At 36.9% G+C, this 27,609-nt stretch overlaps 1 protein-coding gene across 1 annotated transcript in view; it reads left to right on the top strand.

Annotated features, from left to right (window-relative positions):
* Positions 1-27,609, top strand: part of LOC135206597 (dynein axonemal heavy chain 3-like) — a 270,995-nt gene that overhangs the window by 176,742 nt on the left and 66,644 nt on the right. Inside the window, 15 exon segments of the mRNA XM_064237937.1 lie at positions 22-261; positions 8,829-8,989; positions 9,613-9,753; positions 10,096-10,215; positions 10,724-10,889; positions 11,329-11,520; positions 12,723-12,916; positions 13,995-14,202; positions 16,116-16,261; positions 16,828-16,942; positions 22,639-22,840; positions 24,270-24,428; positions 25,234-25,382; positions 25,810-26,046; positions 26,695-26,886. Coding sequence (XP_064094007.1) covers positions 22-261; positions 8,829-8,989; positions 9,613-9,753; positions 10,096-10,215; positions 10,724-10,889; positions 11,329-11,520; positions 12,723-12,916; positions 13,995-14,202; positions 16,116-16,261; positions 16,828-16,942; positions 22,639-22,840; positions 24,270-24,428; positions 25,234-25,382; positions 25,810-26,046; positions 26,695-26,886 — 2,622 coding nt within the window.

Consider the following 27,609-nt stretch of genomic DNA (forward strand, 5'->3'; position numbering starts at 1 on the left):
TGATTCTATTCTATTGTCTAGATTGAAGTGACGAAGACTTATGGCGTAGCCGAATGGAGGGATGACATCAAGAAGGTCATGATGAAAGCTGGGGGAGATGGAAAGCCAACAGTCTTCCTCCTCATGGACAACCAAATTGAAGACGAGAGCTTTATCGAAGACGTCAACACATTGCTCAACACCGGAGACCTACCAAATTTGTACACCAATGAGGAAAAGGCAGAAATTCTGGAGAAGATTCAGGCAGTTGCTAAAGATGAGGTAAATCAGTCTCACTACTCCCCTTTTTTTCTCTTACTCACAACAGCACTTAGTTTCTCAGTATTTGGCTACCAGATAAAATCCATTATCCTTAATGCACTGACAAAAATATAAAATCATAGAATGAGAAATAGAGAACATTGAATTCAGACACACGATAATCCCTGGTACCTATTATTCTTGTTTATTGAAAGCAGAAGGGAAGCTTCAGATGTCTTGATTATAAATTATTGAGAGGTTAGAGCATCAGGAGCCTTTTAAGATAAAAGGATACTACTGTGACTACTTTTTTTGCCCCTCAAATTAGACATAAGTTATTGTAACTGCAGCCTCTCATACTATATGGGTTATGGGTGAAGCTTTGATATATTTGCCTTGTAATAATGTATTTGCAGAGTAAATTCAGCACTTGAAAATAAAGTTACAGATAAATGAAAGGTAACTGCCTCTTGATGTGTATTGATAAGCTGTGATTACTGTACTTCAAAAATATCCCGAGAAATGTAAAGTAGCAACGCACATGTACTTTGGCGTTGGTGCTGCCACAGATGTTCAATAACTCTTTATAGTGATTGCCTATGCCCATAATCATAATCCCTTGGCTGGGAAACTCGGTGTTCAGCTATGTTAATCATAATGCACTGTAGAGCAGTACATTGTCATTGAACATGCTTAGAACCAGGAAAAATACCAAAGTCTATCAATCGACTTTTGCTGTTGAGCATAGAGTTGCGCAGTCTTATAAGAAATTGCTATTGGGTTTTGCTGTTTACTAACAGAGCAATATTTTCCTAGTTATTTCTTCTCAAGTTAATCCTTTAGGGTTGGGCAGTCTAAATCATATAAATGTAATGGTTGCAGAATCATTGCATCTAAGCTGGGCAACATCTAAAACTACCAACAGGGATGTTTGGACCATTATTAATGTAATGCATGTTTCCCAGAATTACGTGCAGATCAAACCATACTTGTACATACACTTTTAAAGTATCATATAAACTTAACTGGCATGTTTAAACAACTAAATACTGTAATTAACAAATCCATCCAAAACTACGAATTAGTAAGAACAATGAAGGTCAACGGGTTACTGCTTAGAAATCTAGCTTACAGAGCATGGAGTGTTGTCTTATTTTAGCAGATAAATTTGTTATTGTATGAATAGTAAATAACTCTTCTTTAAGCTCTTCATATTTCAGTTAGCATGATACACAATTGCATGGAGCTGTTCCATTTTTGGAATGATGTAACTTACAAATTTTTCAGAACTAAATATCTAAATAAATTTTGACTAAATATTTAAAGCTGTAACATGATGCCTTTTTTCTGCTTAGTGGTTAGATGGCTTTATGAAATTACATTTTAATAGTTTGTCAATGTCTAACATATTACTGGAATTGGAATGACTGTTCACTGTCTGGAATATCGAAGAAAGAGAGGGATCAACCTACAGCAATGTTTAGCAGAAAGTTTATTTATCACTCTCAGGATTAACTGGCATTGCGTTTTCATTGGTTGTCCGAATTAATTCTCAGAAGGATTTTGAATGAAAGCAGCTCAATAATGCAAACTAATGGCATTCCAGACAGTGAGAATAGCCTTGCACATCCAAAGTTGTCTTCATTTCATAATCTCTCCAACATCTATTTTCAGGGTCTTGACTTGGTAAGAATTTAGAATAAACTGCATGCAAAACTCATATTTTTAAAAGCCAGTATGGTTTTAACCTCACCTCTTCCCTGTCATCACAAATTTTGTTTTTAATTCTTTGCTGTGCTAAGCCCCTCCGTGTACGGGAGATATCACCTTTGTAAATAGATTGTTTATTAGTTCTCTTATGTTGGCATTACGGTTACCTAAGGAGAAATATTGCATTAACTCACTCCAGTGGATCTCACGCCTCACCATAACCGATTCTCACTCGCTCCAGATCCTTAATGTATACGGAAGGTTTCGTGAATGAGATTCTTAAAAGTAGGTCGTTAACCCCATTCACGACTCTTCCCTTACTTCTACAAATCTGTTTCATTTGAAGTGTAACAATGCATTCCTAATAATGTGTCAATGAAAAATGAATAAGGTAAGCCAGCTTTTCGTTTTCTTTCAAGTTACCATAAATTACTTTAGATAAATCTATTTATAAACACAGATATTGTATTTCTGGAGCTACATGTATCTATGAAATCTTGAGAAAGGATCTTTTTATAATTCCTGTTCTCAAAAAATACTGCAGTGCTCCAAGTAACTCTGTCAATTAGAGTTACACATCTTCGTTCAGCCTTTTCTAGGAAACATAGAGCTTAGGTACTGTGCTTCCACAGCTGGTGAAAGATGCAATTGAAGATGTCTTTGTAACTGGTATATCGGAACAAAATTGACATCTTGAAGGTGACAGTTTTAATTTAAATCTGTGACACATCAACTTCTGGTTCTGCACTTTCGTCTGATTTGGTGAAATTAAGGTACTACAAGGAATGCGAATCTGTCTTGTTTACAAATTCTATGGCTGGATGATGTTAGGAGTGAATTAATCCACACTTTGTTAACTATGTTTTGCTTACTTGAAAATACACTCGTCGTTAACTCTCTGTTAGCTGCTTTTCTTACATGCCCAGCAAATTCTTTTGTCTTTGGATTCTAATGATTACGCAGTTGTTTGTCTTCTTCTTCTTCCTTCTTGTCTTAATTCTTAGTTGGGGTCGTTTTTTTAGCCTTTTTTATCTTGTATCCTCCCTTTGTCTTTTCCTTGTCTCTCACGTATTTTCCAATGAAGTCTCTCCATCTTCGTTTAGACTTTAGCCCTCTTTGTGTCCCCAGCACTTCCGTTTCCATGGTCTCCCCTGCAAGATGTAGCTCATCATTTCCCTTCCTCATCAGGTGCTCAGTCTATCTCAATGTTGATTCTAGGGCATTAGGTGGACGCTTGTAACATTCCATAAGTGGATGTTTCCTTCTCATAACTTTCTGAGGACATGGAAGAGGAAACCACATGCTCAGGACCCAGTGAACGCTGGCTAGAACTCATATCCTTCTGTATTTGTAGCCATCAGTCTTCTAGAATTAAAAAGGAAAATATTTCTGCTGTACCCCCAAAATTTTGATTGGGTTTACTTTACAACCTTGTTAGCTTAGTTCATTAATAATGGGCTTGCTCTCTCTGTCCGGATGCTGAATTCTTTTATTTCCTCAGCGTTGTATGCTATAGCTAATGATGATATAACTCATATTTTCTCTGTTTCTGCATCACCACTGGAACTCAAATACCCTCGAGTTCCATTGATATTTTTTTTAGTATAAGTGACTTACCCAGTAGTTACATCACTATAGTTTCCATGTAATGGCAGCTTAAATTCAAATTTCGCAGGTAATGCTTCGTTTGCTCAGTGTAGGTATAGTGTTGCCCCCTAACGGCAATTTAAGGAACGACTTAGCAAATCACGGTCTACTGCCATGCTCGACTAAACACTGAGTGTATAGCAGTGCTCATATTTTCTGGTTATGTCAACGGATTTCAGTAGTATTACACCAACCATTGGATTACACCAACCACTGGAATGCATACTTCAAAGCTTCGAGCAGGATGAGTCCTGTCTACTGTTATTTGTTATTAATTTAACTCAGATTATCATCAAGCAGCTATTTGCAGCCACTGATAATAGTTTTGTTGTAAAAGAATAATTCTCAGCTGTTATGATTTGCTTACCGGCCTTAGGCTACGTGCAAGTCGATGTTTAATAGATGCCTTAAAGTAATTCATGATGTTAAATCATTTCTTTTGGCCAAACATTTGCTTTTAGGGTTTGTTTACTGGCCATAGGCTATTTGCAAGCCACGGGTAAATATTAATCTTAAAGTAATTCTCGAATGTTATGCCATCCCTTTAGGCCAAGACTTTTGCATTTATGATTTGCTTACCAGGCTTAGGCTATGTGTAAGCCAGTTAATAATGTTCTTAAAAGTAATTCTTAAATGTTGCATTATTCCGTTAGGCCAAACTTTGCTTTTAGGGTTTGTTTACCAACCAGGTGTGAAGAACTACAGTCATTTCAGGTGACTCCCTCAGATTCCTCCCTCCAACCAGTGAGTCTTGATAATGTAAAGGACCAAGAGTTTGTATATTCTTTGGGAACAAATCACAATATTTAAAACTAAATTGTATTTTTCCTAACTAGACAAACCTGAGGTTCTTTACATATTAGGCCCACCTCATGCCATCCCACAATCTAAAACTTGGACTGAAAGGCAAACAGGAATGTTTACATCTGGGCAGGGCGGGTCTCTCCGTGTTCCAACTTTCGTATGCCTATAAGGCAGTTAGAAATGGTTTTGATCAGTTAGACTAGCTTTTCGCCATGGGAACACCCTAAAAAGTGAGAGCTTCTGTGTTCCTTCGCTACTAAAGCGGTTGCAATTACCCAGAAGTAGGCCCTCTTGTTTTTGTCCTTTGATAAGTCGCATTTTTCCCCGCAAGACACTGTGAAGGAGGTTCTGTTTGCCTTACAGAAGAATTTGATGTACGACTTACTAGCTCAGTTGTCGAAGTCTCCACACGCGACTTCTGCTGCTTCTGCCAAGTTTTTTTTTTCTTTACCTTTGCAACAGCCCTTTCAAGGAGGAAAGTCATGTCCTCAAGAGAGGCCCTGCTCCAACCTTCAGCCCTCTTGGAAGTACTTTAGGAAGTCTTCCACCAAGACTTTCTCGAAGTGTGTGTCTAGTCCTTCGTGCTCCTGTCAGTGCCAGACTGCTCCTATTTTAGGAGGAATGGAGTCGCAAGGGGGCAGAACCTTGGGTGGTTCAAGTTCATCAAAGAGGCTACTTCATTCCTTTCAAGTGTGCTACCACCTTTCCAAGTCTCCCTTCTCCTTGGCAACTTACTCTGCAGGATCAGAGAGGTTTTTTGCAATCTCTGATCAGGAAAGTTCAAGGTCCTATTCAAGACCTGGATCTGTTCTTTCTCCTTTAGATCATTACAGTCTTCCTTGAATTCAAGGAGCCCCCGATACCTCCCAGTTCCCTAATTGCCTGATGCCCAGCTCCTATGGCGCCAACTTGTGCTCCTAGTGTCAGCCAGCTCCTGAGCGCCTAACTTGCCCGGTACTTGACTGCTCTGCCGCCAGCTCACTCTGGCACCAAATCATATTCCCTAGTCCCTAGCTTGTCTGGCACTGGCACCTAGTTTGTCTGGGACCAGCTACAGTCTGGCTCTAATTCTTGCTATAAGCAACCAGTAGCACTCCCCAGCTTTCCCTGAGCTGAACAGGAATCAAACAGCCATCCATAACCTAGGGATTTATGGCAAGAACCCATCTCTTCCTCTGTCTGAACATGCTGTCTTCCAATTTATATGGACTTCATTTTTGAAAGATACTCAGTGTTGTAGAGTGCTTTTTGTCTACTTTGAAGCAAAGCTAAGCACGCCAGAACAACCTCTACCTCCTTAGTTTTAAGATGCCATATTATCTTCACGCCATTTTAATATAGACCTACTGGAAGCGTAAGCGATCTTTGCTTCATATCTTTTTTTATGAAAGCTTGAACAGTGATGAAAATTTTCAATACCTCGGACCATTTTTAGTGACTGGCATGGCATCACAGAAGGAGCACAGGATGTTCTCTTACTATCTCTTCACCTTTTCAGTAAGGTGCTGAGTTTGGAGAGTCAGGGAGTACAATGTACCTGGAGCACCCACCACTCTCAGTGGATGAGTCATGACTTTATCTCAGTGTAGGTGTCAGTGTTTTCTAGATTTTAATTTGGTGCTGCATCCAGGGCAAGGGCAGGCACCTATTCTGTTTTGGTAGCAATCAGAGCACTTATATAACTGCAAAGTTTCCCCTAAATAGGAGGCAATCCTTGGCTATACTGTCACACAACTACAAGTTAAGATGAGCACCAACCAGAGGCTGTATCCATCTGCGTAGCTTTCTTAACTGATAGGAAACAACAAGCATTGTTTTCAGTGCTAGCAAATTCATTACATGATTTAATGTTTTGAAGTAGAATATGTCCATGATCCCACCTCCTCTTAATTTGGAAACAGCTATGTAGTTACTGGGTAGGTCACTTATACAAAGATGATATTTTTGTAATAAAATTAAGCTTTGTATATACTTAACCTGTAATTACATGATCAGAGCCCTCTCTCCTCCCCTCTGATGGGTATTAAGCATATTAACTAAGTCGCTCCTAATAGGCAGTCCCTGGGTACGACGGGGGTTCTGTTCTTGAGACGTGTTGTAACCCAAAAACCGTTGTAAACCTGAACATCATCAAAAGTATGTAAACTGCATTCTTATTGCATTTTTCATAAAAAAAAACTTCAAATATTGATTATTTTGCATTTTTGGTGTTATATTTCTTCTGCCAGATCAGCATTGTAGGCGTTGTAACCCTGGAAATAATTTCTGATGAATGTAATTGAAAAACGCCTTAACCTCGGAACATCGTAAGCCAAACCCGTCGTAACCTGGGGACTGCCTTATTGCCATTAGGGGGCGGCACTGTATATCCACACTGAGCAATTGAAGCGCTACCTGTGAAATTTGAATTAATCCTGCCGTTATGTAGAAACTATAGCTGTGTAATTACTGGGTAAGTATATACAAAACTTAATTTTATTACAAAAATATATTTTTTTTCTACATTCTACAAATCTCCCTTCCTCTTTCACACTCTTCTTTAGTAATCGGGTATGATTCTTAGCTGCTCTAATGATGCGATTATTACTGTTCTGAGCAACATTTTTAATATGGGCTGTAACACACAGTGGAGTGCATTGCCCTCATGTTCTTGTAGATTTGTTAATTGACTAATGAAGCTGGAAGGTCCTTTAATCTTGAGCATCTAGGAAGAGGTTAATTAGGTCTATCTTCCTTTTGAATAGAAATGTGTTTTGTTAATTGTCTTGGAAAAGAGACTGTTAAGTTCATATCTGAGTCTATTTCTAGAAGTCAGAAGATGTGCCATTGCTGCTGTTATTTTGTTTCGGTTCTTGGCAGGAGATATTTTGAGTAACTCTCTTACCAAGACAGGGTATCTGGACTGCCTTGACGGTGGTGGACATTGTGCTCCCAATTCTGTATCCTTCACGCAATCTTTGTCATACTCCGCTCTCTTTCAAGTGTGTGGAAATTTAGCCTTCTTATGCCATTCCTTATATATATCTAGACATTGTTTACCATTCTGTTAGAGGAATTAGATGGCGAGATAAACTGAAGGAAGATATGGAGAGAAGAGGTTTGGTAGAGGACGATGCCTTTCATAGAAGGCAGTGGAGAAGACGCATCACGCAACCGACCCCTTAATGTAGGGATAACGTTGGGAAAGAAGATTCTTTACCATTCTGTCTGCCCCAAAATAGAATGATTTCCGTCTGTTTCAGAGGAAAACCTGTGGCAGTTCAGTGGTAAAATCCACTAACAACAATATTTCTTTTGAAACTTCTTGGTGTCATCTACAGTTTCGCCTAGGGCAAGGGGTTTTCGTTTTTAGGTCTTTACTTGTTTTCATCATTTGCAATTTGTCTCTTTTGTGCGTATTTGTGTAAAATTTATTTTGTAGAAAGGTAGACAAAACAGAGTGTCTTCTGCGAGAGTTTTTATGAAAACTTTTGCCATTAAGGAATAATGGTTCAGGATCCAGTCATACTTTGAAATAAAATTACAATTAGTATTTGATACATTCTCTGTAGATGCACCTTACTTTCGACAAATCAGAATTTATCGACAGATTTGAACTAAAACACCTTCACCATAGCCACCATTCAATTGCTAGTGGATACTGTTTCGACTTTGTACATGTAGGCTATTATAAACAATACAACCTTCTTCATAATATTGATATTCATATGTAGTTGATCAAACCTTCTTTCCCTTTTCAAGATATTTCGTGATTCATTTCAAACACTCACATTATTGAAAGGTCTTATTATCTTCTTTCTCAAAAGGAATCTTGAACTACTATCCATACGTATAATTGCCTCTGTAGGTTTCACAAATTTGTAGAGTCTGCCTTTGGTGAATCTACCCTTATTGTGAAGCAACTATCCAAATTTACAACAGAAAAAGTTCTCTTGCATTCTTTAAGATCAGTTTTAGTATAATTTCCATCTGTTAAATGAAACTAGTTTGCTTCTGTGTAGATATTAGATTGTCTATTCTTGCGTTTGTTTCAAATTTAACCGACTCACGGATGGAGAGGAATACTGTATCACATCCAGAAGGAGTTTAGGGGGAAAATCATCTATCCTTATTATCCATTATTATGTACATATGCAGTACGCCTTTCTTTTGTTGCATTTCCGAAGAGTCAAGAATGAGAACGTTCATTAGTGCTCTACCAGAGTAATGAATACCAGGCCCCTTGACTATAAGTATCATTTTAATCGAGATATATTTTGCAGCAGTGAGTTAGTATCTCTAAAAGAAATGGAGTCCAAATAAAGAGTTTAAAGGGTTGCACTTATGTTGTGATTAGGGTTTCAGCACATGGTTTCCTTTTAGTGCATTTAGACAGAAGTATAAAGATGCTACTAAGGGTTGGCCTCCTTGTCGTTGACACTCCGTAGGGCGCCAAGATGGACCCATCGCCTGCCACTCTCTACGCATTCTTCAACGAGCGGGTTCGAGCCAACCTCCACCTGGTTGTGGCTGTCTCTCCCATTGGGGACACCTTCAGGTCTCGATTAAGAAGATTCCCGTCTTTAATCAACTGTTGCACCATTGACTGGTAAGTGTTTCCCAAATGAGGATATTTCACTACCTGTATAACTGAATCACGAAAGTTTGGAACGTGATAAATGCATAAATAAAGGTGGCTTATACCTTTATTTATTTCACTACCTAGCGACAAACAATTATTCCTTCTTGTCAGTTTAGTAAGGGGTCCACTTACAGGTTTCTGACATCGGTGCGAATCGGCATAAAGATCATGAAAGTGTGCACTGGGTTTAAGCTGAATGTAAAGGTAAAATATTTAAAGTGAAGTGATAAGAAACAATGCACACCCATATCCAGATTTGCATTAAAATTTTTAGGCCTTTGCAGGTCGGGGATATTTTATACGGTTGGGGTGCATGATATCAATAACCTTTTGTCTGTAAGAGGTTAATTTTTAACGGCAAATATATTTCAGATAGTTGGCAAAGCATATTTTTACCATTCTACCATGTTTCGCTACACCCTGAAGTCGCATTACTAATATTATAGGGTTATCCAAAGAATTTATTCACTGAAAGGTAAAAATTTGAGAATGACCATGTTAAAAAAAAGAGAAGACCAGCTAATTGGAAGCAAAGGATAATTCTAAATTTCCAATTTTATACCCCATATTTGTGTTGTTACTCTTCCGAGGTTCCAAGCCTGGCCTGAAGAAGGCCTGGAACGAGTCGCTTCAACTCTGCTGGAGGAAGCGAAGCTGGAAGCTTCTTTGCTGAAACGGTGCGTCTCAGCTTGCGTCTATTTCCACCACACTATAAAGGAGCTGAGTCAGAGGTAAATAACCCATGACTCTTTGTTTTCTGGAGTTTTTCTGCAATAGGAAACCTTTCTGAAATGTTTTTCTAGTCTTTAAGTTCTTGACAGTCATTTATGACACTGCACACACACACACACACACACACACACAACACACACACACACACACACACACACTACAAGCGCAGCCTGAAATCATTGAATGTCAGTTGACCATATAAGACATTCTTCTGACTGAATTCACCCAGAAAAAGCGTGACTTTTCCAAAGGTTTGATATGTTTCACGAATCAGTTCTGGGCATAAATATCACATTGGATATCTTTCAGATGCATAGTACTATGTACAGCTGTCATTGCAGATATTACGAGCAACATGGCAGGCGTTGTTACGTGACTCCTACTTCGTTCCTGGAGGTGGTCTTCACTTTCAAGAAACTCCTGCTCAAAAAGCGCTCCGAGATTCTTACCCTGAGGGATAGGTAGGCAAGGTGGCGTTTGTCTTCTGTTCGAGATTAACACTTCAAAAGAGTTCACTGAAAGCTGGAAAGCTATTTGGGTGTGTTTCGCTTTTTAAGATTTCCGTTGGTCCTTTACATTTCGTGCACTTGGAAAAGGGAAGTCAAAGGAACTATATGCAATATTTTTCAATCCAATACAAAGGATTTGATTCAGAATATTATTCCATAACAGTCTAAAAGTTAGGATCAATTGGAAAATATTCTTTGATTTTTCGTGATTCATAATGACACCTGGTTTCTGCCTTTGCTACTTCAGTTAGAATCTCGATTCATATTTGCCTAATTCGAGCAAATTAAAATCTTGAGTCGAGTCTCTCTTACCCAGTTGATAATGAAGTAGGGAGTATCATTGCAACCATCCCCAATACTGTGAGGCTTCGAATTTGTTCAGTTAGTTTTTAAATCTTCTTTATATTGATGTACCTCTTGATGTCATCAGACGCATACTTTATGGTGCTTATGCTTCCAGGTACGTAACCGGCCTGGAAAAGCTGAAAGAAGCTAAACTGCTGATTACAGAACTGCAAGAGGAACTGAAGATGTTGCAGCCACGGCTCGTCGAGACTTCAGCTAACACGGAAGCCCTGATGATTAAAATTGAACAAGACACCATTCAAGTAGAGAGGAAGAAGGAGGTAAAGTACCCACTGTTTCGATATCAGATGTTGTTTTGTATCGACCTTCACTTTGAGAGAGAGAGAGAGAGAGAGAGAGAGAGAGAGAGAGAGAGAGAGAGAGAGAGAGAGAGAGAGAGATTCCATACGTAAGGTCAGCATATTTTGTTTATTTTCTTGACTAAAATCTTCTTAGTTGTGTTGTGCATCGTGATCGATATCAACGAAATGATCAATGGAATATGACTTTGGCAAGAAAGTCATTTCTGCCAGGACTTGGTGATGCAATGCATGAGCATGCAAACTTTTCTGCGAGTAACAAAGATAAATCTTTCCCTTACTAATTCGTGCAATTCTGAATTTGACGTTTGACCGAATTATGCCTTTTTCGTGAACTAATCCAACTGAAATACCTTTAGACTCGTGGATGATGATCCAGTTGAAATTGGTTTCATTTTAGCTGGTGGCCGCTGACGAGGCTGTGGCAAATAAGAAATTTGCCGACGCTCAATCTATCAAGGATGACTGCGAGAAGGAACTGGCAAAGGCAGTTCCCGCTCTGAATGCTGCTACAGACGCCCTGAACACGCTTAAGCAAGACGACATCAGGGTCGTGAAAGCCATGAAAAACCCACCTCCAGGAGTCAAACTGGTGAGAGTTGTGCTCTTTTTGGAATCGTCCTCTCCATCTGACAGCTGCTATTGACACAGACCACACTGTTATTTATAAAGATTTCCAAAGAAGACGGCCTGTGAGGCCATATATGTTTGCTGTTTATCATTCATAATATGCAACTAATCTTAAGGAATATGCGTGGCAGGCCACTAACTTGTCTCGCTCATATATACTGAAAAGCGCCTCAGTGGCGTGGTCGGTTAGGTCTTGTCCTGCCACCTCAGTGACAGCGAGTTCGATTTTCGGGCATTCCATTGAGGTGTGAGAGATGTGTGTTTCTGGTGACAGAAGTTCACTCTCGACGTGGTTCGGAAGTCACGTAAAGCCGTTGGTCCCGTTGCTGAATAACCACTGGTTCTATGCAACTTAAAAACACCACACAAACAACCATATAGACTGAAACATCTCATATGTGAAAAAATAGGTCAAAATTTACTGTATCTCAAGAAGCCTAGATAGGGCTGAGTTGCACATCTGCGAGGTTCTCCTAGAGAGACGGAAAATATCCAAAAACACCGCTCATTCTTTTCCCCCAGACAGCTCCGAACTCTACATGCGAGATAATTTAGTGGCCTGCCGCGCCTATTCCTTAAGATTAGTTGCATATTATGGATGATAAACAGCAAACATATATGGCCTCACAGGCCGTCTTCTTTGGAAATCTTTATAAATAACAATGTGGTCTGTGTCAACAGCAGTTGTCAGATGGAGAGCACACGATTTGCAGTTAGAGAAAAATGGTACCGAGTCATTCAACTTACCCACCCTTTAACGGCTAGTGGTTCCCAAACTTTTCCAGTGCGGCACCCCTTTCAGTAGTACCAACCCTACCATGACCCCAACCTTTATAAAGCCCTCTGAAAGTGTACTCATTTCCAATGGTGCTGATACTTTTTTAAACATTAAATTCAAGATTAATCACAGCAGAGAGAGAGAGAGAGAGAGCAATACCAACAAACAAATATGCTTATTAATGTTTATGAACAAGGAATGATTTAATCATGGATTTTGATGAGATGGATGTAGTACTTGCTTTTTGATATAAACTAAAGCAAAAATCCTTAAATATCATAAAGAATATCCTCAAAATCTTGGATCCCCCATGACCCCCAGAAAAAGGGGGTCATGACCCTCCGCTTGGGAAGCCCTGCCTTAACCATTCCCTCTCGCCATTGAAGGTCATGGAAGCCGTGTGTGTCATGCTAGAGGTCAAGCCGGAACGAAAGCCCGACCCAAGTGGGTCTGGAAAGATGATCGAGGACTTTTGGGCGCCGTCGCAGAAGCTCTTGGGAGACATGAAGTTCTTGCAGAATCTCCTGGATTACGACAAGGAGCACATTCCAACCAAGATCATCACCTTAGTTAGGAACAAGTATGGGTTATCGTTTTATTTATTTATTTTCTATTCATTTATTTATTTATTATTTTAGTGACGTGAATTTCATTGGTGATGTCTTTCCGTCATTTTACTTTTGTGAAACCAGCGTGGTCACCTGATCGTTCCATTTTGAGGTGATTTTGTACAAGGTATTTACTGTCATAATATATCTTAAATAACAAATATATATATATATATATAAATATATATATATATATATATAAAGGTTTTTTGCCACGAAGGAAAAAATGAAAAACAGCGAGATAGCCGAGTACTTTCGGTCCTATTCGGATAGGACCAAAAGTACTCGGCTATCTCGCTTTTTCATTTTTTCCTTCGTGGCAAAAAAACCTTTATTTATACATAGCATCACGTTTTATATACTTCGTGATCAAGTTATTCATATATATATATATATATATATGATATATATATATATATATATATATATATATATATATATATATAAAGAGCATGCTTTTTATATAAAATAGTATGATAGAGGTCCTCTGTTCTCTGAAATAGGTAGCTCCAGCCTTCAATAGATCCAGGTTGCATTGTTAAATTATAATAATATTGTAGTTACGAAGAGGATCTGCTCTTGCATATTTTATATCCTTGTTTGCTTAGACTCTCTACCATTTGAATTGAAAAAAATTGTCATAGCATTCATTTGGATTAAGTCTCTCTCTCTTTCAGGGCTGAATGACCTCATAGGTCCCAGTGCCTTTGCCCAAAGTTCCATATTCTATCCATTCCTTCCATCTCTCTCTCTCTCTCTCTCTCTCTCTCTCTCTCTCTCTCTCTCTTTCTTTCCAAGGGCCAATAGTTCAATTAGGCTTCCTCGGAAAAAAAGAATAGATCCATCGAGATAGATATCTAATGGAAACTTCTCAAGAACTACAAATGTAAGTTTTTCCTTTCTCTCTCTCTCTCTCTCTCTCTCTCTCTCTCTCTCTCTCTCTCTCTTTCCGAGAGCCAACAGTTCAGTTAGGCTTCCTCGAAACTTCTCAAGAACTATAAATGTGAGTTTCTTTTTTTCTCTCTCTCTTTTTCGAATTGCACCGGTCAGATTCTACAGCCATCCCGATTTCGACCCGAAGAAGATTCGGATGGTTTCCATGGCCTGCGAGGGCCTGTGTCGGTGGGTGAGGGCCATGGTGGTCTATGACCAGGTCATCAAAATTGTCGCCCCGAAAAAACAGGCGCTCGAAGCTGCCAATCACGAGCTCGCCCTTCAAAATGAGAAGCTGGAGGAGAAGAGGAAGGAACTGAGAGAGGTAAGTAATAGGACCTACTTTGAAGTAGTGAGAAAAACTGCTCTTTTTTCCGTTTTCTTGGTCATCTTCGTCTAAAACTACTATAAGATGGAAGCATAACTATATGTGCCTACGGCAATTGAATTTAAGAATCTTGATTTGACGATACAAATCTTAGCGTGGAATAGCCGAGACCTCGTGAATAATGTATTCACTTTCATGCATAAATTATGATATCATATTTCTCCAAGATAATTCAGAGTTCCTCAAGTGAACATGACTCATAACCAAGATTGTTCCAAGTTATTTAAGGGGATTAAAACTACTAGCAAACACATGTATACAGATATGATGTGGTACAATTGGAGAGAAAGGTCTCAGGTACAAAACAAGTCAAGTATACCTTACCTTACAGACCTTACATGTTGTTCGGGTTGCCCCAGGTCCCTCAGTGTGAGGCACCTCTAATGGTTAATTGTCAGATGGTTAATTGTCAAAGGGTTAATTGTCAAAAGGGTAAAAATTAAAAGAGATAATCCAGGATTATCGGATATCACACGGTCACAAACCTAACCGAAATTACAAAGTACCTTTACAGTTCAAAACATGTAAAAACTGAATATATTAATTTTGTTGCTTATATTTATCTACAACTTTTTCCATAATGAAAGCATCAAGTTTAAATAAACCAAGACTTAAATTTAGAACATTTTTATTATTTGACTTGATGAAACAAGATTCAATGATATTCCTTTTAACTGTGTCATTACATGGGATTAAGGCTCTTGCTTTTGACTCAGTTAATAGGATGGTCTAAATCTCTCAATATGTACGGAATAATGCATTCGATATTTCCCCAGTTCTCACAGAATATTGAGGTTGTTTGAGACGTTGTGAAAGAGATTTACCGGTCTGTCCGTATAGACTTTATCACACTTTTTGCAAGGAATTTCATATATGCAGCCTGGAAGATCTTTAGGAGAATTTTTTATTATTAAACTCTTGACATTAATATTACTGAAAACAACATTTATGTTAAAAAGCTTTAAAATTCTAGGAATATCTAAAAACCTTTCATCATAAGGTAATTTTAGAATATTATGCTTACTAAATTCAAGTTTGTCATTAGTTGAATAAAATGTTTTTCTAGCTCTTTTCCATGCCACATCTATAAAAGTCCTTGGGTATTTAAGTTTCAATGCTAATATCATAAATAGTTTTAATTTCAGTGTCAATAAACTGCGGGCTACAGACACGTAAAGCCCTTAGGAACATCCCAGAAAAAACAGAGAATTTAACATTTTGATGGTGATTGGAGTAGTAATGAACAAAAGAGGCAATGTTAGTTGATTTTCGAAAGACTGAAAAGGTGAAATTTCTATCATTTCTATGGACAGTTACATCAAGAAAATTCAAATTACAATTTCTTTCTTCCTCTACAGTAAATTTTATAGAGGGACTAAATTATTGAGATTATTAAGGAATTCCTGGAGATTTTCGTGAACCGGCCAAATACAGAAGATATCAACCACATATCTAAAGACGAAATCGCTTGGATTTCTGAATATCATTTTCCCATGGGATTCGCTTATTCATGAAGTCACGTGCATCTACTGTAATTTTTTAAGCACAGATATAATGTATGAAAATTCGTAAATTAAATAAGTCTACGGGCACAAGTAGCCTCGTTTCACGGGCAGAACCAGCTCCGTTTCAGAGAATCCCTTCTCACCCCCACCCGCTTTGGATTGGGGGTGGGGGGTGGGGGTGGGGAGGTAGGATGAAACCCCATTATAAACCATCTTAGGGGTCCCCAACCTATAACCCGTGCCAAGTTGCATGCCCATCAAGAGCCATCCGTTTGGCCGTGATTGAATGACAGACGGACGGACAGACATTATGACCATTACAGTAAGATTATGCTCTTCATTTAGGTGACAGACAAACTGCAGGCCCTGAATGACGAGTTCACGAAGAAACAGAAGGAGAAGAAAGATCTCGAGGATTCCATCGTCAGGTGTGAACAGAAGAGGGACAGATCAGAGAGGCTCATCGGAGGCTTAGGAGGAGAAAGGGACAGGTAGGGAAGCTCTCTTCTTCTTCTGAATTAACGAATTGAAAGGCATCATCATTTGAACGTGGTGCCAAGGTCCTCATCGTTTAATCAAAATGACAAATGGGTAGTGAAGGGAAAGGGCGTTCCGATATTTGAATGGCTTACCGAACTGTTATTAAGTAAAGCTGTATATAATTGTTCGGTAAGTATGCAATAAAATGTCATTTTATTATAAAAATAACGACAATTTTATATCGTTGTCTTCATAAGTGGTTTTTCCGTACCTTCTTTTTATATATACTATATATATATATATATATATATATCGATATATATATATATATATATATATATATATATATATATATATATATATATATATATAGTTTCAAGTAAGTCACTCTATTCTCCTTGATTGATCTTAAAGCTGTATATAAATGTTCGGTAAGTATGCAATAAAATGTCATTTTAATCTAAAAATGACAACTTTATACCGATGTCTTCATAAGTGGTTTCGTAGCTCCTTTTTATATATATAGTTTAAAGTAAGTCACTCTATTCTGATTGATTGATCTCATTGCATTGTGCAGATGGAGCAGCGAAGCGCAACAGCTGAGCGAGAGCTTGGAGAACGTCGTCGGGGACGTCCTGATCGCCGCTGCCATCATAGCCTACCTGGGGCCCTTCACAGTCGACTACAGACAGGTTAGGTTCTTGACGCCAATTCGAGGTTCCTCGCTAGACAAGCGGTTTACGTGCTTGCCTACCAATTCGCTTGTCGCGATCTCGATTCCCCGCTCTGCCAACGTGGAATCATAGGAATTTAGTTCTGGCAATTAGAAATTAATTTCTCGATATAATGTGGTTCGGATCCCACAATAAGCTGTAGGTCCCGTTGCTAGGTAACCAATTGGTTCCTAGCTACGTAAAAATGTTCAATAATCCTTCGGCCCAGCCCTATGAGAACTGTTAACTAGTCAGTGGTCTGGTTAAAACTAGGATATACTTCACTTTTACGCCATTTCGCTGCTCATATTGTTGGCTCTCGTGCCTGGCAATAATCCATCGTCTTTTAGACCAGAAAGCTAAAGCTGTCAAAATCTTCAGTCATTTTCGGTATATTTAGAAGCTTGACTGTGCACGCGACCTTCATCGGTCGCCCGTTTTGAGAACGGAATTGAATGCATAAACTCTCTTTAGGCAGTTTGCACAACACGTTCAGGTGTCTCGAGACGGTTCTGCAAGCGTGCTTGGTTAATGAGAGCAGTCTTCGCGTTAAATCAACATGCTTAGAGAAGCGCTGGCAGATGGTGAGCGTCACTTCTTGCTCCAGTGCAGCCTGATTTCATAGAGGGTTTTCAAGATGGAAATCCGGAGGCCTGAGTCGATCAAATAATGCTACGAAGGCGTTGTTAGCATTCCCGCACGTGGCTGCTGCTGCTGCTGAACCTCTTTGATGATGTTATTCGGAGGAGAGAAGAATTTATTTTCCGATTCCGTTATTGCAACTCCCATAACTCGAACTTTATTTCTTACAATACGTAGATGGAAATAACAAAGAGACGCTGTTTTAGATTCCTGTTGTTTTGATGCTGTCCAGAATAATGAGAAGCTTAAGAGTTCTACTTAATTTTTTACTTTAATTCACACACACACACACACACACACACACACACATATATATATATATCTAATAAAAGGAGCCCATAAAAAAAACAAAAAACCAAAACCAAAAGGTAGAGAGAAAAGTGTTTTTATGGGCTCCTTTTATTAGATGGAATTCTGTTGTTACAGAACATTTTTACCAGTCTATATATATATATATATATATATATATATATATATATATATATATATATATATATATATATATTATATATATGCTTGGTACAGATCGTCTGAATGCTATTTATACAATTTATAAGTCCTTTTGCACTCCCTTTTTTTTTTTAATTCGAAGTCGTTCCGCACTCCATTTTTTTCTCATTCCAGGTCGTTCCGCACTCCATTTTTTAAAATTCTATGTCATTCCACACCCCATGTATTTTTATTTTTTAATTCTGTGTCGTTCTGCACTCCAATTTCTTTTATTCCAAGTCGTTCTGCACTCCATTTTTTTTATTCCAAGTCGTTCTGCTTACAAAAGACATTTGTTTTTTTTTTATTCCAAGTCTTTCTGCACTCTATTTTTTTTATTCCAAGTCGTTCTGCACTCTTTTTTTTCCAAGTCGTTCTGCCACTCATTTTTTTTTATTCCAAGTCGTTCTGCACTCTTTTTTTTTTTTTTTTTTTAAATTCCAAGTAGTTCTGCAAATTTTTTTATTCAAGTCGTTCTGCACTCTAATTTTTTATTTTTTTATTCCAAGTCGTTCTGCACTTTTTTTTTTTTTTTTTTTTTTTTTTTTTAAATTCCAAGTCGTTCTGCACTTTATATTTTTTTTTATTCAAGTCATTCTGCACTCTATTTTTTTTTTATTCCAAGTCGTTCTGCACTCTATCTTTTTTTTTTTATTTTTACAAGTCATTCTGCTCTCTATTTTTTTTTTTATTCCAAGTCGTTCTGCACTCCATTTTTTTAATTCCAAGTCGTTCTGCACTTTTTTTTTTTTTTTTTCCCCAAGTCGTTCTGCACTATATATTTTTTTTTTTATTCCAAGTCATTCTGCAATCAATTTTTTTTATTCCAAGTCGTTGTGCACTTTTTTTATTCCAAGCGTCTGCACTCTATTTTTTTTTTTATTCCAAGCCCGTTCTGCACTCTTAATTTTTTTTTAAATTTCAAGTCATTTAGCACTCCAGGGGACTCCAAAGTCGGTTCTGCACTTTTTTTTCATTCCAAGTCGTTCTGCACTCTATTTTTTTATTCCATGTCGTTCTGCACTATTTTTTTTATTCCAAGTTCTGTTCTGCACTATTTTTTATTCCAATTCGTTCTGCACTCGATTTTTTAATTGCAAGTCATTCTGCACTCCATTTTTTTTTATTCCAAGTCGTTCTGCACTCTATTTTTTAATTGCAAGTCATTCTGCACTCCATTTTTTTTTTTTTTTTATTCCAAGTCGCTTCTGCACTCTATTTTCATTCTAAGTCGTTCTGCACTCTACTTTTTTTATTCCAAGTCGTTATGCACTCCCATTTTTTTTTTTATTCCAAATCGTTCTGCACTCTATTTTTAAAAAATCCAAATCGACTTGCTCTCCATGTATTTGCTTTATATATATATATATATTCATATATATATATATATATATATATATATAATATATATGCGCAGAAATTCACAGGAGACACGAGTGATTTAGTATATAGGAAAACCTCAGGAAATAAAAATAACATTCAGCATATGATCCGTATCAAGCTCGTTGGTGCTTAATCACGCATCGGGGCTTGGCAAAAATGAAACACAGGTTAGAAGAAGGCTAGAGGTAAAATAAAAAATGAGAACCACCAGATGGTTAGCTGTCGAAGGGCAATAAAAGAAAGGATTCAGCCAAGATAAACCGGTCTCAAACGGAAGCAACTTAGCCTTAATGTTCAGAACTTTGAAAGGGCTACAATTCAATTTACCAAATTGTGTATAAATAAACCTGAATTTGAATATCTTTATTTATGAAGTTTTAAAAGTATCAAACTGAAAGAGACAAAAGACTTCAGTTTAAATCTTCTCCAATTATTGATTCGTTCAATCAAAATTCCGTGACGTACCTTTTATCTGTGGCATTGAACTTCTATTTTCCCTTCGATTAATATGGATGATTATGTCCATCAAAATTGATTCTCTTTTTTAAAAGCTTTAAAAGCATCAAGTTGAAAAAGACCACAAGCCGTTCAGTTTAAAAACTTCTCCAATTTTAAACTCGTTAAATCAAAATTCCGGGACGTATCTTTTATCTGTGACAGTGAACTTCTATTTTCCCTTCGGTTAATAGGATAAGCTGAATCTCTGACGCTGCACAAAAAAAGACATCTGCAAAAAATACATCTGCAAAAAAGGCATTTTTTTTGCTGCTTGATTCGTTGTACAAGCAAGTTGACTTTCCCAGTTTCTTTCGTAATTTTTATCAGTTTTTATTTTTTTCAAGAGAATTTCGTATAATATGCAGACACACTCTTCGCGGGGAGAATATTTTCATTACCAACCCTAACATTAAAATGACTGAAAACAACGTTTATGTTGAAAACATTCAAATCCTTGGGGATTTATATATATATATATATTATTATATATTATATAATATATATATTATAATATAGATATTATATCTCTATATTATCTATATATATCTATATTATATATATATATATAATATACTAGATATAAATATTATATTTATATATAATATATTATATTATATATATTATAAAATATCGATAATATATATATATATCACATACATACATATATTATTATATAATAAGTATATATATATATATATATATATATGTATTCTATATATATAGAATAACATATATATAATATATATTATATATTATTATTTATATACATAATAATATATCGAGCTACAATATCCTTTAATATCTAATTCGCTCTACCTCGGAATTAATATATTTTCATATATGCTTAACCGAAGGGGAATTTTTTCTCGATAATAGATTTTGCCTGGACCAGGGCGCGAACCCCTAGGATCCTTTCAAACCCAGGAACGTCATTGAAGCTTTACCTACTACACCACCGCGAGAGCCTCTCGCGGTGGTGTAGTAGGTAAAGCTTCACTGAAGTCCTGGGTTTGAAAGGATCCATAGGTTCACCGCCCCCCCCCCTGGTCCAGGCAAATCTATTATCGAGAAAAAAATTTCCCCTTCGGTTAAGCATATATGAAAATATATTAATTTCCGAGGTAGAGCGAATTAGATATTAAAGGACATTGTAGCTCGATATATGTATATGAATCACGGAAATGTGATATGACTTATATATATATATTATATATGATATATATATAATATATATATATATATATATATATCTATATATACATACTATATATATATCTTATATATAAATATATAATGATCTATATATATAATATAGATATATAATATATATATATATATTATCTATATATATCTATATATTGATTAATATATTAATCCTATCTATCTATATATATAGTATTATTATCTATATATATTATATATATATATATATATATTATATATATATAATATATCATTATATTATTTTTATTATTATATTATTATTATATATATACATAGTAATAATATATATATATATATATCTATCTATATAATATATATATATATATATATATATATATATATAAGTATATATCTATAATATATATATACATATATAATATAGATAGATAGATATCATATATATATATATATATATATATATCTATATATATATATATATATATATATATATATAGACATAGATATATATATCTATATATAAACTTATATCTATCTATATATATATATATATATATATATAATATATATAGATATATATATATATATATATATATATATATATATATATATATATATATATATATTTTATATATATATATATATATATATATAGATATATATAGATATATATATATAGAGATAAGATATAGATATATATATATATATTATATATATATATTTTAGATCTATATATATTCTATATATATCTATATATATATATATATATATATATATATATATATATATATATAGATTTATATATATTGTGTGTGTATTTGTGTGTAGAAGGAGGAAGGAGGAATATTGTCTTGAAATAATAGATATAATGAAAATAAAAATACATTTCTGACGACACACATTTAGATCATGTATGTATGTATTTATGGAGATGTATACTATTACCTTTAACATTTATGTATGTATGGAGGTGTATAATACCATTGCCCTTACCATTACATTAATGCCTGTGGCTCATCACTTAGGTGCTGTGATATTGCGATGTCATAGCGCCTGTCACCAGAGCTCTTTCCTTCCCTTAAATATAAAACTGTTTTCTGTGCACTTTGAAACAGGTTGTTTTAACATTATAAGTGGTTGGAATACTTCATGCAAGAACTGATTAGTATTATGATTGACTTTAATTGTATTTCGCTTTGTTTTTTTTCCACAACTGATCATTTTGGGTTAGAACGAAAGACAGCTCTTATTGTCAGAAAAAAATGTCTTAAAATAGACAAGATTCTCATCCCATTCTGTCGTCAGGGTTTTTATTTTATGGTTTAGTATCCTTTAAGTCATTTCTCGTATTTCCCGTTTAAGGAATGTGTCAAGAAAAAAAGGTCTTAAAATAGACAAAGATTCTCATCCCATTCTGTCGTCAGGGTTTTTATTTTATGGTTTAGTATCCTTTAAGTCATTTCTCGTATTTCCCGTTTAAGGAATGTGTCAAGAAGTGGCACTCTCACTGTCAGGAGCTTGGGATATCCTGCAGTCCGACGTTTTCTCTCTACGACACATTGGGCGACACAGTGCAGAGTCGGACTTGGCAATTGGCAGGTTTACCCGTCGATGAGTTCTCCGTCGATAACGGCATCATTGTCGCGTACTCGAGGCGATTCCCACTCATGATAGACCCGCAAGGTGAGTGACCCTTTCATTAACATTATAGTATATGAATGTGGCTTCTATAAGATAGTGAAAGTGTCTGTTGATGAAGGACAACTCCTATTCAACTTGAAAAGGAAGGATGTCACTAAATGCATCTGCAGGACGAATATGGTTGAATAATCCCTTGGTGTAATTGTAATCATTTATTACCTTGAGCAGAAGTCGCAAGTTCGCTTCCCCGCTCTGCCAACGTGGAATCAGAGGAATTTATTTCTGGCGATTAGAAATTCATTTCTCGATATGATGTGGTTCGGATCTCACATAAGCTGTAGGTCCCGTTGCTAGGTAACCAGTTGTTCCTGGCCACGTAAGAACATCTAATCCCTGGAAGAGCTATTAATCGGCTCAGTGGTCTGGTTAAAACAAGATATACATAATTTTATAAGCGTGAGCCAGACTCGTGGAGGTAATTATGATCTCTTAACTCACAAGGTTAACACTTCTAATACATATGTAACTGTAAGCAAATCGACAAGAGTAATTAGGACTTTATGGCCATCATGATGAACCTTACTTTCCACAAGGTTAGAAGGCAAGTGTCAGACCCATAAATCATTGCCTAGTACGAACCTATTTGACAGGTTTGGATTTTTGATAGATTATCTGGCTGAATGTGGATTTGAACGTACTTTACAACCGCGAATTGAGGGGTTAGTAATACTTCAAACAGACCCACTTCTAAATAGGACTGGGAATTATGGCAAGTGTTCGAATAAACCTGATGAATGCGTAGGCTATGGATAAACCCGTAAGTTAAGAATGACGGACGCATCATACAGACATGACTTTCAAGATACTGAAAACACTTCCTAATTGCTGGAAGGATGAATTAACAGCGTAATTATGACTTTGGTACCTATGTTGTTTCAGTAAGAACAAGCACTCTTAAGACTGAAAGCAAAAGGGGTCTCGAGGAGTTCATCCCGCAATGATGAAGGTTCCAAAAATTTAGGTTGTATAGTATATAGAAACCTCCTTTTGCTGTATAAACTTTTGTTTATGAATAACATGCTTGTACAATCATCAGGTTATTTATTTAATAGTAATTTCTGAAATAATGCTAAAAAAATTATACTGAATTACAATAATAAAGGTTCTAAAAATTCAGGTCCTATAGTATATAGAAACCTCCTTTTGCTGTATTAACTTTTGTTTATGAATAACATGCTTGTACAGTAATCAAGTGATTTATTTAATAGTATTTTCTGAAATAATGCTAAAAAAATTATACTGACCTACAACGGTGTTTTTTGTAGTATAATATTTGCTTTCTCATAGCAAAGCCTATGTAGAGTTTTTAACAGATTTCGAGAACCAGTGTTTATATTTCTCCCCTCAACCCGGCACTCCCCCACCCCCAAATGGATATTTTGCTACTTCTGACTCACTTCGTCACTTACAGGTCAAGCCAATAAATGGATCATGAACATGGAGAAAGAAAACGGGCTCTTGGTGACGAAACAGACGGACCCTTCCTTCATCAGGACGGTGGAAGAGGCACTGCAGAAAGGAGTGCCCCTGCTGATCGAAGGTGTTGGAGAGGACATCGATCCAGTTCTAGGTATGGAGAGATTGAGTGATCAGATTCCACTTAGGGAGTAGGAAACGCTGACTGACAGAAACGGGTCTCAAATTCATGTTGTGGTTAACCTTGGATAGGTTTCGTTATTTTGATGCCCATTTAAAGGTTTGTGGGGTCGAGCTCGACTTGAGCGCCCAGAAAAATGTCTGAAAATTCAAAAACTGCAGCTATGCTGAGAGGCCCTGAGCTGCGCACTTTGCACAGCACCGTAGTTTCTTTGCAATGTATCCGTGGGGTCGACCACATTACTTTCTGCCTTTGACTTTTCATCCGTTCCAGTGGGTCCCTTCACACCCTAGCTATCCAAGTCGTTTAACTTTACATGGCTTCCATTTTCACATCCCTTGAAGAGGTGTGATTCACGTTTCTTTGGTTAGTTTTAATAATAGTAATAATGTGAGTAACTTTAGATTGGGAATAAGTGGACTGAGAAGGACCAGAACGAGGTACAAGTACTACTTTTATGCAGGTTTAGAAATATGCAGGAAGTGATGTAACTGACAGACCTCTCTGAGGGAATCCTTTTAAGTGAACGAGGAAAGAAAGGTAAGTGAAATGAGTGTATGACTGGTGAGAGTATATGGAAAAACAAGTCAATGAAAAGGACTTGATAGGAATATCATAACAAGAAGATAGGGGAAATCTTTAAATGGGAAAAATGATACAGTTATGGGAGATACCTGCGACAAGAATGTAAATAGTAGCGATGCACTGATGAAGAATGTTATTTTATAATTGTTGGTAAGCAAAGAGTCCCTTGACAAGTATTTCATTTGCCCGCAAGATCCTGTGCTGCTGAAGCAGACGTACAAACAGCAAGGTGTGGACCACGTCCGTTTCGGTGAGCATCAGATCGAGTTCCGCAGTGGCTTCAAACTCTATTTCACGACGAGGCTGAGGAATCCCCATTACCTCCCGCAGATTACCGTCAAGGTAAATACCATTGTTTCTTCTTATTGGGATAAAATATCTCTTGATTTTACATATGGTAAGTCTGCTCACGTGTTGCCCTGTTTATATGGATTTTCGGCATATAATTTTCTCTTACTGAAATATCACAGGTTTCTGTATTTTCTATTTTTCCTCACAGTTGCGAATAGGTTATTTGTTGCGTATTTCAATACAAGTTCCAAAGCTTTTTTTTTTCTGGTTAAAATGAAATGCTTTTTCATGGACTTTTACCAATGTCATGGAAATAATTTTATGAAAATCATCAGTAGTACAGTATTGATGATGATGATGAAGATGAAACCATCTGCTAAACCCACTCAGAACCTTGCATCTACTATTCTGATGCAAAGTTCTGAATGAGATTCTGAACTTCGTAGAGGTCAGAAATGTCATTCCTAAATGCTTTCAGGTTGTCCTTGTGAACTTCCTTATTACCCAGCTCGGTCTGGAGAACCAGTTGTTAGGTCTGGTTGTGGCCCACGAAAGGCCTCAGCTTGAAGAACGGAAGAACCGGCTATTGGTGGAGTCTGCTCATAATCGCCGCGCACTGCAAGAGACCCAGGAGAAAATCCTCGAGGTTCTTTCGACTGCCGGCCAAAATCTTCTCGAAGATGAAAAGGCGATTGATATCATGTCCTCCAGCAGGGTAAGGTTGCTTCATGAGACTTAGAACTATGATGATAAGATCTTGAAGATGATAAAGCAATTGATATTATGTCCTCCAGCAAGGTAAGGTTGCTTCATGAGACTTAGAACTATGATGATGAGGCTGGTAACGATGTAACTAAGATCTGGAGAGCATAAGTGCGGATAAGAAATAAGGTGTTCGGGTAAATTTCCATCACCAATTGTTGTAATCACCATTATGTAGAAAGACCCCCTGCAGAGTTTAAAAGTAGAAATTGAAAGCTATTGAGACTTTCATACTTCATTTTTATGCAAGAGATGAAAAGAGAGGTTAATCTTTTAATGACAATACAACTGCCATTGTCATTCCATCAAAAGGAAATTATCAAATTCATACTGGTAACCAAGTGAGTCTTAGGGAGAGTAAGCAGACACCCAAGAGCAAAATACTTGAAGTCACTGCACCTCTATTCCATATATTGAGACTGCTTCCCCATCTTCAACAGTAATTTATACAATTCTACTAGTTTTTTCCAGTTCTTTTGAAGATAATTTTAGCAATGTCCCTTAAGCTTAAAAAAAAAGTAGTCTGTTTTTTATAGGCACTCCCATGTCCCCTGTCACCTGCGTTCCATGTCTAACTTCTGTGTTTTCAATCACTGCACAGGTTCTGTCACAGGAGATATCTGCTAAGGAGGAGGTTGTCCAACAGACCGAGATGGAAATCGACGAAGCCCGCAGTGCATACCAGCCGGTAGCCATTCATGCCTCCGTTCTTTTCTTCTGCGTCTCGGATATGGCAGCTATAGAACCCATGTACCAGTACTCCCTGGCCTGGTTTATCAGTCTCTACCATCAGGTATGTGAAGGCATGAGTAAAATGCTCCTCCTTTGTTAGTAATGTACATATTGTAAAGGAGCCTCCATGAAATGGGATGTCTGTGAATATTGAATATCTGACTCTCCTGTTACTGCTTACTCTGAACCAAAGCCAAACGAAAAGGTTGAAATGAAATGCATGGGCATGGGCTAAGGCATTAAAAAAATATACGTCAAAGTCATGCGAAATATCACAGGTATATAAAGCACTCAAAAAAAAAAAAAACACTAGTAAAAAAGAATGAAGATGTCAGGGAATGAAGCGATTTGCTATTTAAAAGGTAATTTCACAGCCGTCAACGATTCTAGTTGGACTGCTTATACTTCTTATGACCTCAGATTATACAGTATTCAGAGGTCTCCTTGCTAACACATTCATTTCTCAAGATGTAATCGTGATGAGGTTGTTGCCGCCACACAGTGATTGTCAGATTATCGATGACGTCATCATTCGTATCCAAAGGATGGGCAGGATTGTTGGAATGAATTCACTATTAAGAAAGCCGAGACATAATTCGAGTATCTAGATTCAAGTCGGGGAAAGGCTTTCAGACGCCACGAGGAGCTACTATCCTGCTCCATGCTTAATCACGAGAGCGGTTAGAATATGTATTGTGACTGGTTCCATGCCCTCACAAAGGTTTCTAGACTTGATCCATATCATAAGAGCCAACGAGGTGGGGTACACCCTCGTCCTGACTCG

Source organism: Macrobrachium nipponense, chromosome 31 (genome assembly GCF_015104395.2).
Source record: "Macrobrachium nipponense isolate FS-2020 chromosome 31, ASM1510439v2, whole genome shotgun sequence".
NCBI lineage: Eukaryota > Metazoa > Arthropoda > Malacostraca > Decapoda > Palaemonidae > Macrobrachium > Macrobrachium nipponense.